Raw genomic sequence first — 17,005 nt, forward strand, 5'->3', positions numbered from 1 at the left:
TCAAGCACTCCCACACACATGAAGACCAGCTGGCCAGCATGCATGTGCCCGCCGGAACCCGGAAGAGTAACAGAAGATAGCTGGCATGCCCAGAGAAATGGCTCTGCATGCCACTTCCAGTAGGTGTGCCATAGGCTTGCCATTACTGGTATAGGATCTCCTGCTTGAGCAGAGGGCTGGTCTAGAATAGGGGTCTCCAATCTTGCTGGCTGAGGAATTCTGGGAGTTGAAGTCCACAAGTCTTAAAGTTGCCAAGATTGGAGACCTCTGTTCTAGAAGACCTCCAACGTCCTTTCCAGCCAATGGTGGATTTCAATTTTTTTTACTACCGGTTCTTTGGGTGGTGGACATGGCATGGCTTGGTGGGCGTGGCAGGGTAAAGATACTGTAAAATCTCCATTCCCACCCCACTCCAGGGGGAAGATACTGTAAAATCTCCATTCCCTCCCCAATCCAGGGAAAGGTTACTGAAAAATCCCCATTTCCTCCCAATCAGCTGAACTCGGGAGGCAGAGAATAGATGGGGGCGTGGCCAATCAGAGGTGGCATTTACCAGTTCTCCAAACTACTCAAAATTTCCGCTACCGGTTCTCCAGAACTGGTCAGAACCTGCTGAACCTCACCTCTGCTTCCAGCTCTATTCCGATTCTGACTTCTCTCACCGTTAAAAACCTTGATTTTTAGGGTCACCTGGCTGGAAGCAGACTGGGGAAGACTGGATCAAACCCTTTCTGATAACGCAAGGAACAAAAAGAAAGGAAGGAGGTGGGAGAGCTACCCAGCAGCTTACCGTTTTTACGTTCGTAACAATCATCGTCAAGCCAATTAAGGCTTTAATGCATTCTGCAGTCCCGTTGGAAACACTGTAAGTGCCCCTCACAGCGGGTGATGGTTGAGGTGCCAATGGTGATCCGGTTTGTCTTGTTGGCATAGGCGAAGAAGTCACGCTCTTGTGTGTTGCAGAACTTGGCTTCTCAACGCTTGTGTGTTTCCTCAGCTTCGTAGTGTGTCGCTCGGTAGCCCTGGAGACAGTCGTATTCACATCTTCCTTTGTCGTGCTCAGAACAGGGGTCGCCTTTTTCCGACTCGCTGGTAGTGGTGGTGTTGAGGTTGTTTCTTGAGGCACCGTTCTTGTTTTGTGGGTTTCGGTCCAATCAGTTTGTGGCTCAGATGGCAAAAGTGTTGTCCTTGCAGCCGCTATGGGTTTCCACGCAGCCTGTGATTTTGTCAACGGGATGGATTCTGCCTTTAACATCTCAGCCTTGGGTGCAGAAGGAATTCCTTGTTCTATGCTATGGCCTAATAACTGATTAGCCAAAGCTTGTGAAGGATGAATTGTGGCTTGGGAATTGGAAGGAGGGGAGCGATCTGGAAGTGGTGCTTTCTGCAGGAATGAGGCGGGTCGTAGTGTTGTCCTAGCTGGAGCCTCTTTATCCAGCGCATGACCAGTGCCAGAAAAAACTGCCGTGCACAGAAAAGAGAGTTAGTCTTGTTCTCCATCAGCTTTCGTAACCTTGCTTGTCCCTGAGCTTCTTCAGATACCTCAAGAAAAAAATGAACACCTTTCTCCTTAGCCTAAGTTCTTGGTGTACCTTCTGAATTTGCTCGTCATTAGGGAACTGAAATTATGGAAAGATTATCATCATTATTACTACCGCTTTACAAAGCCTTAGTAAGACCACACTTGGAATACTGCATCCAGTTTTGGTCACCACATTGGAGCAATAAAGACGATTACGGGATTGGAGGCTAAAACGTCTGAAGAACGATTGCAGGAATTGGGTATGTCTAGTCTAGTGAAAAAAAGGAGTAGGGGTGGCAAGATAGCAGTGTTCCAATATCTAAGGGGCTGCCACAAAGAAGAGGGGGTCAACCTATTCTCCAAAGCACCCAAAAACAGGACAAGAAGCAATGGATGGAAACTAATCAAGGAGAGAAGCAATTTAGAACTAAGGAGGAATATCCTGATAGTAAGAACAATGAAACGTCTTTGAGCAAACAACCAAGCTTTGAGAAGAACAAGGGCCCCTCATTTCAACCATGAGCTATAAATATTCAGCTAAATTTCCCTGCTTTTTCTGGGTCTCTCCCTCCCTTCTTCTCCAAAGCACCCGAAGGCAGGACAAGAAGCAGTGGATGGAAATTAATCAAGGAGAGAAGCAACCTGGAACTGAGGAGAAACTTCCTAACAGAGAGAACAATTAACCAGTGGAACTGCTTGCCTCCAGAAATTGTAAATGCTCCAACACTGGAAGTTTTTAAGAAGAGATTGGATGACCATTTGTCTGCAATGGTATCGGGTTTCTTGCTTGAGCATGGGGTTGGGCTAGAACAGCAGTCCTCAACCTGTGGGTCGCAACCCCGTTGGGGGTCAAATGACAACTTGCAAGGGGTCACCTAAGACCATCGGAAATATGGGAAGTATACTTACGAGTCGAAGAATCGCGCTCCAGTGGTTGACTCCACAAGCCAGCTGCAGGCTCTTCAAATCGCTAGCCGAATTCGGCTTCAGGCGCAATGAATTAAAAAAGAGAGAAATCTTTGCTCTGATGTCTCCCTCTCAAGCCAGCTGCAATCACTCCCAATCGCTAGCCTAATCTGGCTTCAGGCGCGATAAACTTAATAGGGGAGGAGTCTCCGCTTTAATGCCTCCATCCTCAAGGCAATCGCAAGCAGTTCAGATCGCTAGCCAATACGGCTTCAGGCACGATAAATTCAAAACAAAAATAATTTTACGGTTGGGGTCGCCACATCATGGGGAATTGTATTAAAGGGGTCGCCACATCGTGGGGAATTGTATTAAAGGGGTCGCAGCACTATAAAGGTTGAGAACCACTGGGCTAGAAGATCTCCAAGGTGAAATTCAGCAGGTTTTGGAGAACCGGTAGCGGAAATTTTGGCAAATACCATCTCTGGCTGGCCCCAGAGTTGGGTGGGAATGGAGCTTTTGCAATATCCTTCCCCTGCCACGCCCACCAAGCCACACCATGCCACGCCCACAGAACTGGTAGTAAAAAAAATTGGACTTCACCACTGCTCTAAGGTCCCTTCCAACTCTGTTATACTATTAGAGCTTCTGTTAAGAGTTTATGCTGATGGAAGATTGCTTTACATTTAGCATCTTAAAATCTTTTCAGAATTTCTCAGACATATAATTTTGTGAACCAAGTGCACACAAACTCTATTTCTATTGGAATATTTGTTTCAGTTGCAAAACAGAGCCACACAAGGGTCTTCAATCTCCTGTTCCTCACTTGCCTATCATAGGGTGTTTCTATGCTGCTGAATTGAGAGCGTTTGCTTGGCCGTTTTTGCATTGAATTAAAACAGTTCTACCAGGAAATATGCTGTGTGCCTATTGCCATTGGTTATCCTGTTGAAATTACTTCTATACAGGTAGTCCTCAATTTATAACAGTTTGTTTACTGACCGTTCGGAGCAGAGGTGGGTTTCAGCAGGTTCTAACCAGTTCTGGAGAACCAGTAGCGGAAATTTTGAGTAGTTCGGAGAACCGGTAGTAAAAATTCTGACTGGCCCCGCCCCCATCTATTCTCTGCCTCCCAAGTCCCAGCTGATCGGGAGGGAATGGGGATTTTGCAGTAACCTTTGCTTGGAGTGGGGTGAGAATGGAGATTTTACAGTATCCTTCCCCTGCCAAACTCACCGAGCCACGCCCACCAAGCCATGCCATGCCACGCCCACCAAGCCACGACCACAGAACTGATAGTTAAAATTTTTGAAACCCACTATTGGTTCGGAGTTACAATGGCAAAATGGAAGTGATCTATGACCATTTTTCCCACTTATGACCATTGCAGCATCCCCATGGTCAGGTGATTTACATTTGGATGTCTGACAAACTGGTTCCTATTTATGACGGTTGCAGGGTCCTGGGGTCACGTGATCCTCTTTTGAAACCTTTTGAGGAGCAAAGTCAATGGGGAAACCAGATTGACTTATTGTTGTGTCTCGCCCAATCTCACCACAGCCGGGGCCTGCTTATCTGCTTCCGAACACGGGAGAAGAAATACCTCCAGCCCCCAGCCCTGGCTCCATGCCCAGACAGGCTGAAGAAGAAGAAATACCTCCAGCCCCCAGCTCTGGCTCCATGCCCAGGCAAATGGAGCAACTAGACCCCTCCCCCTCCTCCACAGCATGTGAGCCTGAGGGAGGTCAATTGCCAACAGCTGCAGACTGGATGACCCTCGCGTCAGAAGACTTGATAGGCGGAGGCAACAGAAGGAAGGGAGGGGCAGGCCTGGATAAGTGCTGAGTCATGGAGCCACACCCCATGGCCTATATAAAGGATCTGCTTTCTGGCAGTCTCTGACTCAGGCAAAGTCTAAACATATCTTGCTGAAGTCACTTTCTGGTCTCCTGCCTGCCTTGAGGACTTTGCTAGGACTTTGGCAGAGCTGCAGAGGCACACCTGATTCGGATTTCCCTGACCCGGCCGTCAGCGGAGGAGTGGGACACGACACTTATCAACTTAACAACGGCAGCGATTCACTTAACAGACATGGCAAGAAAAGTCGTAAAATGGGGCGAAACTCACTTAACAAATTTTTAACACAAACGATATAAATTTTAGGCCCCATTGTGGTCATAACTTGAGGACTAACTGTACTTACTCATTACAAGTTGCCGATTTCTCTCTAAGATCCTGTCTAACCAAGATTAGTAGAAGATGCAGACATTGAAGGGGCCAGTGACTCTTTGCCAAGGTGGATTTGATAAACCTTGGATCTAAAATGAGTTCTCTCTTTTGCAATATCACTTGAGATCCCAAGATTGCCTCAGAACAAACATTCATTACAAAAGTCCAAAGAGCGGGAAATGAGTGTGATGTTCCCAGTCCCAACATAGTTGGTTAAATACAGGTAGCCCTCGACTTAAAGAACCACAATGGAGCCCAAAATTGCCACTCTTCAACATGACAGTTGTTAAATGGGTTTTGTCCCATTTAATGACCTTCCTCGCCGCAGTTGTAAAGTGAATCACTGCAGTTGTTGAATTACTAAAATGGCTGTTGATGGAACCTGGCTTCCCCCTTGTTTGTCAGAAGGACGCAAAAGGTGATCACGCGACCTTGGGATGCTCCAACTGTCATAAATATGATCCGGTTGCCAAGCATCTGAATTTTGATGACAAAATTTTGATGACAATGGTCGTAAGTGCGAAAAACGGTCGTAGGTCACTTTTGTCAGTGATGTAGCTTAGAACTAAACAATTGTAAGTCAAGGACAAAGGCTGGATAAAAGTTATTTCACAACATAACTGGACATAAACTGTTTCAACTCCTACCCTCAAAACGACGCTATAGAGCACTGCACACCAGAACAACTAGACACAAGAACAGTTTTTTCCCAAAGGCCGTCACTCTGCTAAACAAATAATTCCATCAACACTGTCAAACTATTTACTGAATCTGCACTATTATTAATCTTCTCATCGTTCCCGTCACCAATCTCTTTCCATTTATGACTGTATGACTATAACTTGTTGCTGGCAATCCTTATGATTTATATTGATTTATTGACCGTCATTTGTGCTGTAAATGTTGTACCTTGATGAAGGTATTTTTTCGTTTATGTACACTGAGAGCATATGCACCAAGACAAATTCCTTGTGTGTCCAATCACACTTGGCCAATAAAAAATTCTGTTCTGTTCTGTTCTATTCTATTCTATTCTATTCTATTCTATTCTATTCTATTCTATTCTATTCTATTCTATTCTAACAGTTTTTCCCCCCCACCAATTGTTTGCCTTAAACTCTGACAAGCCTACTTCTTGGATAGTCAAAACTGAACCTTCACTTCAGTGGTAAAATCAAAAAATTTTTACTACCAGTTCTGTGAGTGTGGCTTGGTGGGCGTGGCAGGGGAAGGATACTGCAAAATCTCCATTCCCTCCCCACTCCTGGGGGAAGGATACTGCAAAATCCCCTTTCCCACCCCATTCCTGGGAGAAGGATATTACAAAATCTCCATTCCCTCCCCACTCCTGGGGTAAGGATACTGCAAAGTCCCCATTCCCACCCCACTCTGGGGCCAGCCAGAGGTGGTGTTTGCCAGTTCTCCGAACTGCTCAAAATTTCCGCTACCGGTTCTCCAAAGCCTGCTGGATTTCACACTTGCATACAAACGTCATTCTAACACATGCAAATATAGTGTAACGTGTAGCCAAGCCTGTAGATGTCTACTCACCTCCAGCCGTGATTAGAAGAAATTCAATGAATGGCTTCCACCGACTCATGATGCAACCACTTCAAACTGAATTATTGCGGTAGAAGAAGAATTGGATTAATGCCACGTTTTGGCCCTTAAGATGCCACAATGGTCGTGGTGGTTTCTCTTCCCGGCTACAGCAGGTTCATTCAGCCACTTCTCTGGAGAACAGAAGAAAAAAAACCTCACTGTTCCCTGATGAAGAGTTTTGAGCAAAGAGGAAGTGGTGCTCACGAAGAGTGAAATTGCCGGGGTTATATAGGCAGTTGATAAGTCACATGCGAGAAGGAAAGGGTGGAGGGAAACATTTTTGCAACATGTCAGCCTGCTTGCTAAAAGGTTTTTTTTATTATTATTATTTCTTTTGTCACAACAGTATACACAAACAATTGTCACAGATAAAACAACATGTCTTGAAGAAAATATATAAGTAAAAATATGCATCAACTATATTAATTTGATATAATGAAGGGAACAATAGGACAGGAACGGTAGGCACTATTGTGCTCTTATGCACGCCCCTTACAGTCCTCTTAGAAATGGGGTGAGGTCAATAGTAGACAGTTTTTGGTTGAAGATTTTGGGATTTTGAGTAGAGACTATGGAGTCAGGTAATGAGTTCCAAGCAGTAACAACTCTGTTACAGAAGTCATATTTTCTGCAATCAAGTTTGAAGCGGCTGACATTTAGCTTGAATCTATTTTTTGCTCTTGCAATATTGCGATTGAAGCTGAAGTAGTCTTTTACAGGAAGGATATTGCAATAGATGATTTTGTGTGTTAAACACAGGTTGGAGGAACTGAAATTAAAAGCAAGATCTGCAGAGGCTATTGCCAGGTAATTTCATTTTCTTTGAACCTGCTTGTTTAAATTCTGCAATAGGCAGTTCAGGCTGAGCGGAAGAATGGCTCCCACAGACAAATCCTGATGATCTAGGTAAAGGTAAAGGTTCTCCTCACACATACATACGTGCTAGTCATTCCCGACTCTAGGGGGCGGTGCTCATCTCCGTTTCAAAGCCGAAGAGCCAGCGCTGTCTAAAGATGTCTCCATGGTCATATGGCCGGCATAAGTAAACGCCAAAGGCGCACGGAACGTGTTACCTTCCCACCAAAGGTCGTCCCTTTTTTTTCTACTTACATTTTTACGTTTTTGAACTGCTAGGTTGTCAGAAGTGGGGACAAGTAACGGGAGCTCACCCCATTACGCGGCAACACTAGGGATTTGAACTGTTGAACTGCCAACCTTTCGATTGACAAGATTAGCGTCTTAACCACTGAGCCACGATGATCTAGGTAGGACAATGTTTCCAATCTTCATCGCTTTTAACTTAAAAGATATGTAAACTTCAACTCCCAGAATTCCCCAGCCCACGTGGCTGGCTGGGGAATTTTGGGAGTTGAAGTCCACATATCTTAAAAGTGGCGAAGATTGAGCGACAACTCAATCCAGAAACATCTTGTTGATTCTCACAAGCAGAAAGAAAATATTAAAAATGCCTTGTGGTGTTTTTTTTTCCCTCAGCCTATCTCAAATCCTTTCAGATAATGGGAACCTTCTTTCCAGCACTGGTCAATTGAAACCGAGGAAGGATTCCTGCAGAATTTTAATCAACAAAATTAAGTATTCCTTGCCTCTAATCATGGGTGAGGTTATCAAGCAGAAAAAAAAAATGACATGGCACCATTAGTTTAGTTTTTAACTAGTTAACAGAAAGAATTTTTTTTCATTAATTGCTTGTCATTACGTAAGTCTTGAATTGTAGAAGGGATAAGATTTATTAGTTGCGTGTTTCACTGTCGTATTGAAAGTAATATATGATAGTGGTCTAAAACAGGGCTCTCCAACCTTCACAACTTTAAGCCTGGGGGACTTCAACTTCCAGAATTCCCCAGCCAGCTTTGCTGGCTGGGGAATTCTGGGAGTTGAAGTCCGCCAGGCTTAAAGTTGCCAAGATTGGAGACCCCTAGTCTAAAAGGCCCTGATGCAGGTTGCACTTTATCCTGTGAATTTTTTTTAAAAAAATCTCCCAATATTATTCCTTATGGACGTGATAAATGTTCAACACAAAATCACATATTTTTTCCCCTTCCAGAATTCGTGGAAGCTTTCCACAATTTCTGAAATTCTTCAATTTCTGATCAGAAGAGATAAAATTTCTAAAAGGGAGAGAAGAGGGTTGCCACACGCTACACCCTTGTGCACTTGAACACTTTCTGTTGTGCAAATAGGCGTGCCAACATGCCAAGCTTCTTTTAGTGAAATAATACATCCGAAATGTACACGAAATCTTTCCTCAAACTTTCTTGCCTCCTTGTGGACAAAATTAGCATGGCATGGAGTTGTAGCACTTAACGGTAAATTCCAAGTAGATTTCTTTTTTTTTTCTTCCCCTCAAAGAACACGTTTATTAGACGCATCAAATCGGCACATCCATTTGGAAACCAACTCTGAAACGTTTCCCCCCAGTAATAGCATAATAAAATAGCAATTGATCGCCTCCCCTATTGTCACAGGTCACATTCTGCAGTCAGGATGTTTGGCGGGCTACTTGGGTAAATTTACCCCTCCTTCAATGGCCACCTGTGTATTTGACCTTGGTTCCCATGAGAAAACTTTTTTGTTTTTCTTTGGTTTTTTTATAAACAAAATTTATTTTATAAACAAACTGTTGTGTTCCGTCAGCAGCCTATGGAACTGGCAACGGAGTCGGACAGTGATGAGGCTGAGCTGAAGCCAGGGCCATCGGGAACTGAGGTGCGGACTCCAGAGCCTCCAGAGACTGATAGTAGTGAGGCAGAGGAACAGGAGGAGCCTGTTCCTAATGCACGCATGAGAAGAGCTGCCAGAAGGCAAGAGCAGCTCAAGCAAAGAGGACGAATCGATGTAGGGCCAAGAAATGATTGGCCCCTCCCGTAAGGCTTAAAACAGTCCAGCACCGATGTTGCTGAAAAACAACGTTGTAGCTGCGTCTTCTGCTTCGTCCTCTGCTTCGTGTACATTTTTGTTTTTGTGGCTTCTGGACGTTTGCCAGGAAGGGCCTTTGGCAGTTTGCCTAATTAGACTAAGGTCTGGGAGATAACTGAGGAATTTGTGTTGGAAGGCATTTGTTTTACTTTGAGTTGAACGATGCTGGGGATGAAGTAATTCCCAGCTGTTTGCATAAGGTTTGTTTTTCCACAGACTAAGTTTATTACTACCTACTTGGGCCTGGGACACAACACAAACATACAATACATAATCAATCATTCGGTGTATAATCTAGATGTTTCTATTGTGTCTTCATCTTTTTCTTCTTACTCCTCTGCATCGTTTCTTTATTTTTCCCATTTCTTTATTATAACATTCTGCCCATACTTCATTTATTATAACATTTTCTTGTTTACTATTAATACATTTATCTATATCTCTTCTCTAACCAATGGTAAAATTGTCTCCATACCTTGTAATATTCCAAGTCCTCTCTTTCTTTAATTATTGAGGTCAGTTTATTCATTTCTGCACAATCTAATATTTCCTTAATTACTTTCCCTTCTGCAGGGATTTTCTCTGCTTTCCATCTTTGCGCAAATACTATCCTTGCTGTAGTTATTACATGTATAATCAAACATACCTTTTCTTTGCTAATTTTCTTTGGAAGGATACCCAATAGGAACAGCTCAAGTTTTAAATCAATAAGTTCTTCGAAGGCTTCTTCCAAAGCTTTGAACTTGCCAGTTCCTTGCTTAATTCACTGAATTTTAGAGGGCATCCATGGCCATTGCCTCCCATTTTTAACATTCACACATTTCAGTGGTGGGATCCAAATTTTTTGACTACCGGTTCTGTGGGCATGGCTTGGTGGGCGTGACATGGCTTGGTGGGCGTGACAGGGGAAGGATACTGTAAAATCTCCATTTCCACCCCACTCCAGGGGAAAAATACTGTAAAATCTCCATTCCCATCCCGCTCCAGGGGAAGGTTACTGCAAAATCCCCATTTCCTCCCAATCAGCTGGGAATTGGGAGGCAGAGAATAGATTGGGGCTGGACCAGTCAGAAGTGGTATTTACCGGTTCTCTGAACTACTCAGAATTTCCGCTACCGGTTCTCCAGAACGGGTCAGAAGCTGCTAAAACCCACCTCTGATGCATTTCCTAGCAATGCTCCTTTTTATTTATTCCTTACCAGAAAAATCTGTTAAGGATAGAAAAAAAGAATTAATCTTTTGACTGGGCTCTTCGTTGTACAGCTTGTTCCTTAATGTTCACACTTTTGTGCCATGCTAGCTATGGTCATGGACCGTAAGAAAGGCTGAGCGCCAAAGAATCGGGGCCTTTGAACTCTGGAGCTGGAGAAGATTCCTGAGAGTCCCATGGACTGCAAGGCGAACAAACAAGTCAGTCCTAGAGGAGATCAACCCTGACTGCTCTTTAGAAGGTTGGATCCTGAAGATGAAACTGAAATACTTTGGCCACCTAATGAGAAGGAAGGACTCCCTGGAGAAGAGCCTAATGCTGGGAAGGATTGAGGGCAAAAGAAGAAGGGGACGGCAGAGAATGAGGTGGCTGGATGGAGTCACTGAAGCAGTTGGCGTGAGCTTAAATGGACTCCAGAGGATGGTAGAGAACAGGAAGGCCTGGAGGAACGTTGTCCACGTGGTCGCGATGGGTTGGACATGACTTTGCAACTAACAACAACAACAACAAGCAGCTATGGCCATTCCAACATAATAAAAAAAGCTTTCTTTCAAAAGGCAACTGGACTTCCTAATTTCGCTAGAAGACCTTTCGCTTCTCATCCAAGAAGCTTCTTCAGTGCTGACTGAATGATGGCGAAGGGAAGGATTTATATTCCTTGCAGTCATATGGTTGTTGGCCCTAGGGATATAAATCCTTCCGTCCTTCACCATTCAGTCAGCACTGAAGAAGCTTCTTGGATGAGAAGCGAAAGGTCTTCTAGCACTATAGGAAAGCCTTTTGAAAGAAAACACCTTTGGGCAGTGGTGAGATTCCAATAATTTAACAACCAGTTCTCTGCCCTAATGGTGGGTGTGGCCATGGTGGCCATGGTGAGTGTGGCCAGGGGGTGTGGCAGGCAGCACTCGGCCTCCTGCCCCCCCGGGCATAAAAACGGGTTGCGGGGGGCACGTGCTGCCCCCCCATGCCCCGTTTTGGGCCTAGTAGGCCTCCCTGCAGCGTCCTGGAAGCAAAATGGAGTGTGTGGGGACTCCTGAAAAGGGCAGGGTCAGCAATTTAACTCCCAGTTCACCAGAACCGTCCCGAACCGGCTAAATCCCACCATTGCCTTTGGAACAACCATCCCCTGGACCAGGGGTCTCCAACCTTGGCAACTTTAAGCCTGACGGACTTCAACTCCCAGAATCCCCCAGCCAGCTTTGCTGAGTTGAAGTCCGCCAGGCTTAAAGTTGCCAAGGTTCGAGACCTCTGCCCTGGACGATTCAGAATCTCCATTGACATAATAAAAAAGTCATAATCAATATGTTCTGAGCTTTATTGGCTGGGCGATAACAAAGGCCTAACGTGAGTTTATACTATCAGGAATTGGAGTTACATTCAGTATCCTATCCCGGAAAATAATGGTCAGTAATGTAATTCTGATCTAGTTACCTGCTTTGGGTTCTAACGGGATTCTTCAATAATTAAAGTTATATAGGCACCTAAAAGGTGTAGGCACCTTTTTACCATCTTCGAGGATGCCCATGGGCTGGCTGCAAGGGGATCTTCTGAAGACCTTTGGTCCCCAGCTGGGGGAATTGAGGATGGTCCTGGACAATCCTAGCTTGACTATTGTAGGACTATATCCTTCTCCCCCCCCCCCCCCGCGCCCATAGACCACCCCTCGGGATTGGAGATGAGGGGTTGGAGCTCTGACTGAATCATGGCGGTTTGTTTATCTACCGCCCAAGACCTATATCCCGTCCGTCTTCCACTCGGAATTACTGGTGCGTCAATTTCCATCTTGACAGGTCCAGGATGGGTCTGTTTGCCGGACTTTTATCATGCGGACATTTACAACAGCTGACCTTCTTCCCCTGCGAGATTCCCTCTCGCGGGTCTGGCCCCCACATTATCGAGGCCCATCTTGAGGACGGGTTTTGGAACCCGAGAGATGGCATGCCAAAATAGGAGACTCAGGGATTTTAATTAATTATTTTAATCGGGTTTTAAGGGAATTTTAATGGGAATTTTAAGGAGGGCGGAACTGACGGGTTTGGGTTGGAGGGGAGGTAGTGTCGGGTGGGGGGTGGGAGGTTAGGGCGGGTATTGGGGTAGCCCGTCGGGAGGAAACCAGTCTCGCGTGCTCGTGGCGATTATTTAGTGGGTTCGGAGGTTATGGGGGGGAATGTGTTCCTTTCCGTGAGGGTGGTTCCATTTGCACGGTAAGTGGGAGGGGCAGATATGGCGGAAGGGGGGGATCGTATCGGTCTAGGGCAGGGGTGTCCAAACTTTTTTGAGTGAGGGCCAAATACAGAAAAATAAGCAAAGGCCCGGGCCACGGAGGGGGGGGGAATGGGCGTGGCTTATTTTGGGGTGTGGCTTGGTGGTCATGTGACTGGTGGGTGTGGCTAACTGCTCATGTGACTGAGTGGATGTGGCTATGGGCATAGAAACTACTCAGAGGGCTAAAAAAAGTAATTTTTGACCAGTCCTCACACTTATGACCATCCTCACATTTATGCCCATTGCAGCATTTTTAACAACCATATCACTCATTTCACAACTGCTTCTCTTCACCACGGTTACAAGATAGGGTGCAAAATGTAAAGATAGTTGTAGGTGTGAGGACCAGTCAAAAGTGTGAGGACAGACCAAAAATATCTTTTTCAGCCCTCTGAGTAGTCCCTATGCACAAAATGCTGCAACAGGCATAAATGATGACCGGTCATAAGTGTGCGGACTGGTCAAAAGTGCGATATAGTTTTGTCTGGAGACATTCTGCACACTTCCCCCACCAACGCTGTTCGCCCTCGCCGCCTCACCTGTTTCTCGATGCGGTCTTCTTCTTTTCCGCCAGAGTCCCAGCTGCTTTCTATCAGTCTGCAGGGTGCAAAACTGTCACACTGGGAGATCCTGCAGCATGCAAAGAAGCCCCAAGGGTCCCTCGGTTTGGGCACAGGTTTGGGAGCAGAGCCCCAAAGGGCTTTGAAGCTGCTCGAGGGCAGCTGGGGCCCATGTACAGAGTGCGCACAATAGCCTCAAGCCACAAGAGTTTTGCAGCCAGCCAGTCCTTCTCAGAGGCAGACAAAATGAAACAGAAACAAGCCAAGCGGGTGAGAGACACCTTCAAAGGCAAACAAACAAACAAACTTCCCTTTTGGGAAGAGGCAGCGCTGTGCTAGGAAGGCCGGCTGTTCTCCCCCTCCGAGGGCCTTGTGGGTCAGCCAGGAGGCTTTGGCCCATTGGAGGAACGACCCTGGCAATGCCCCATGGGGCACAGGGGCCACCAGCCGGCCAAGCTGCCTTGGGCCCAAAAGACTCTTTGCGAGGAAGGGCTTCATCCCCCTTGGGCATCCCGGCATCCCAGGATGTTGCCATCTTCCCCAGCTGTGGCAACACCGCGGGGGGTGGGGTGGGGTGGGGTGGGTCTCTTCGGCTCTCTCCCAGAGCCTCCTTGGTCACTCAGCTTCCCGGACAAGGCCCCAACTGAGCTGCGCCCCCCCTCACCAGGCGTCGAGGGATTCCCACCAACTGAGCTGCATCGCTGGGGAGGGGAGGCGGTGGCTGGAGGGACAACCCGCCGCCGCCCCCACCCAGAGGTTCTCCGGGAGCAAGCGTCCCGTTCCGCCGGGACCCTCGGCAGCCCCAGCAGCGGGGCCCACTCAGCAGCTCACCCCTCCCATCCTCCTCCGCTCCGCTCCCCCGCCCGTCCAGCCCTGCTCTGCCGACCCGCCCGGAGAGCCTACCTGCGCGCGCCGCGAGCCGAGGGCGCCCGGAGCAGCGCCGAAGCTCTGCCGCCCGCCCGCCTCCTCCTCTGTCTGGTGGGCGGGCTGGAGCCGTGGGCGTCAGGCGTCCCCTACAGCCCAGTGGCTGAATGCCGGGCCCCCAGCCCCGGGTGGGCGGGGGTCGCCTCAGCGGAGCCTCCCCGCATCTGCAACCGGGCGAGCGGCGGCGTTGCCATCTTCCCCAGCTGAGGCGGGGTGGGGTGGGTAGGTCTCTTGGCTCTCTCCCAGAGCCTCCTTGGTCACTCAGCTTCCCGGACAAGGCCCCAACTGAGCTCGCCCCCTTACCAGGCATTCCCACCAACTGAGCTGCATCGCTGGGGAGGGGAGGCGGTGGCTGAGAGGACAACCGCCCGCCGCCCACCAGACAGAGGAGGAGGCGGGCGGGCGGCAGAGCTTCGGCGCTGCTCCGGGCGCCCTCGGCTCATGGCGCCGCGGTAGGCTCTCCGGCGGGTCGGCAGAGCAGGGCTGGACGGGCGGGGAGCGGAGCGGAGGAGGATGGGAGGTTGAGCTGCTGAGTGGGCCCGCTGCGGGGCTGCCGAGGTCAGCGGGAGCAGGGCGCTTCTGCTCCCGGAGAACCTCTGGGTGGGGGCGGCGGCGGGTTGTCCCTCTCCAGCCACCGCCTCCCCTCCCCAGCGATGCAGCTCAGTTGGTGGGAATGCCTGGTATGCCCCACCCAGAGGTTCTCCGGGAGCAGAAGCGTCCCGTTCCGCGGGACCCTCGGCAGCCCGGCAGCGGGGCCCACTCAGCAGCTCAACCTCCCATCCTCCTCCGCTCCGCTCCCCGCCCGTCCAGCCCTGCTCTGCCGACCCGCCCGGAGAGCCTACCTGTGCGGCGCCGCGAGCCGAGGGCGCCTGGAGCAGCACCGGAAGCTCTGCCGCCCGCCCGCCTCCTCCTCTGTCTGGTGGGCCGGGCTGGAGCCGTGGCGCCCCGGCGCCTACAGCCCAGTGGCAGAATGGCCGGCCCGCAGCCCCGGGTAGGCGGGGGTAGCCTCAGCGGAGCCTCCCCGCATCTGCAATGGCGGCTTCCTTGGGGGCCAGGACGGGGCCGCACCCCACTGTCCACCGAGAATTTGCTGCGGGCCAATAAAAACTGACCCGCGGGCCGCAGTTGGCCCGCGGGCCGTAGTTTGGACACCCCTGGTCTAGGGGGTCACGCGTTCGATGTCTGCAAGCGATCGCGTGCCCCGATCCCTCTGACTTTTCCCGTTCCCCGGATGGTCAAGACCCTCAGAGCCTGGGCCTTCGTCTTATGTTATGCAACGCACGGTCCGTGGCCAATAAGGCCCCCTAATACACGATCTTATCCAGGGTGGCGCTGCGGATCTTATAGGCGTTACGGAGACCTGGTTGGGCACTGAAGGGGCGTGCCCTGGTGAAATGTGCCCACCGGGTTTCCGTGCATTCCATCAGCCGAGGGCCAGGGTAGGGGTGGGGGGTTGGCGGTTGCTATTAAAGAGAGTCTAGAGCCGAGGGAGACCACTGTACCTCAGATCGCCGGGTGTGAATCCCTCTTTGTGAGATGGGGTCATAGGTGTCAGATGGGCTTGCTGGTCATGTACCTGGCTCCTTGCTGCGTGACAGCTGCCCTGCCCGAGCTCCTGGAGGTGCTTGCCGGGGTGGCAGTGGAGACCCCCAGACTTTTAGTCATGGGGGACTTTAACTTGCCATCTGCCGGCTCGTCATCGACAGTGGCTCGGGAGTTCATGGCTTCCATAATGGCCTTGGACCTGACTCAAGTAGTGGATGGCCCCACTCACATCAGGGGTGGCACTCTGGATCTTATTTTTATCTCTGGTCAGTGGTTGAAGGATCTGGATTTGAGAGATGTAGTCATAGAACCTTTGTCATGGTCAGATCACTCTCTCCTTCGCCTGGACTTTCTGACCGCCACTCAACACCGCAGGGAGACGGAACCACAACGTTGGTTCCGTCCCAGGCGCCTGATGGACCCGGAGAGGTTCCGGACGGAGCTTGGGCCACTTCCTGAGGGTCTGGCTCACGGCACGGCAGAGGAACTAGCCGCAGCCTGGCAACAGGCTGCGGCTGGGGCTTTAGACCGTGTCGTGCCTTTGCGGCCTCTGACCCGCGCAGATCCCAACCGCCCTTGGTTCTCCGAGGAGCTGAGGGGGATGAAACGCCGGAGAAGACGCCTAGAGAGCTCCTGGAGGTCTAGCTGTTCAGAGGCTGATCGGACACTAGTTAGGTCCTATACTAGGACCTACCTAGTGGCACTGAGGGAAGCGAGGCGCTGCTACGCCTCCCTCATTGCGCCGGCAGATAACCGCCCAGCCGCCCTGTTTGGGTGACCCGCCCTCCTTCACCAGGGGAGCGGGATGACCCGTTGCAGGGACGTGCTGAGGAGTTTAACGGTTATCTATACGATAAAATCGTTCAGCTTCGAGACGGTCTAGACCAAAATTGCGGCGATTCAGATGAGGCGTCTGAGGGTGGTCTTGGTGACATTTTCTGGGATGAGTTTGACCCTGTGGCTCCCGAGGACATGGACAGGTTGTTGGGTAGGCTGAATGCCACCACGTGTTTACTGGACCCGTGCCCCTCCTGGCTGGTGCTGGCCCCCCAGGAGGTGACACGAGGCTGGCTCCAGGCGATTACGAGTGCCTCCTTGTTGGAGGGAGTCTTTCCGGCCGCCTTGAAAGAGGCGGTGGTGAGGCCCCTCCTCAAGAAGCCCTCCCTGGACCCGGCTGTCTTAGGTAATTATCGTCCGGTCTCCAACCTTCGCTTCGCTAAGGTTGTAGAGAGTATGGTGGCATATCAGTTTCTGCACCTGGATGAAACTGTCTATCTAGACCTGCTCCAGTCCGGTTTCCGCCCG

General features: G+C 49.4%; 1 protein-coding gene across 3 annotated transcripts in view; it reads right to left on the bottom strand.

Moving 5' to 3' along the window:
• LAMP3 (lysosomal associated membrane protein 3) overlaps positions 1 to 6,441 on the bottom strand; it is a 20,516-nt gene extending 14,075 nt beyond the window's left edge. For 2 of the 3 annotated variants that reach the window (XM_058189009.1, XM_058189008.1), the window contains exons 1-2: positions 6,209 to 6,441; positions 791 to 1,461 (exon numbers count right to left, since the gene is read on the bottom strand). In XM_058189009.1, coding sequence (XP_058044992.1) covers positions 791 to 1,461; positions 6,209 to 6,257 — 720 coding nt within the window. In that variant the 5' untranslated portion in view covers positions 6,258 to 6,441. Of the gene's footprint in view, positions 1 to 790; positions 1,462 to 2,431; positions 2,507 to 6,208 lie in introns of all 3 variants that reach the window. The other variant, XM_058189010.1, reaches the window with a different exon arrangement.
• Between the last annotated feature and the right edge of the window lie 10,564 nt (positions 6,442 to 17,005).

This window comes from Ahaetulla prasina, chromosome 6 (assembly GCF_028640845.1).
Source record: "Ahaetulla prasina isolate Xishuangbanna chromosome 6, ASM2864084v1, whole genome shotgun sequence".
In the NCBI taxonomy this organism is placed as follows: domain Eukaryota; kingdom Metazoa; phylum Chordata; class Lepidosauria; order Squamata; family Colubridae; genus Ahaetulla; species Ahaetulla prasina.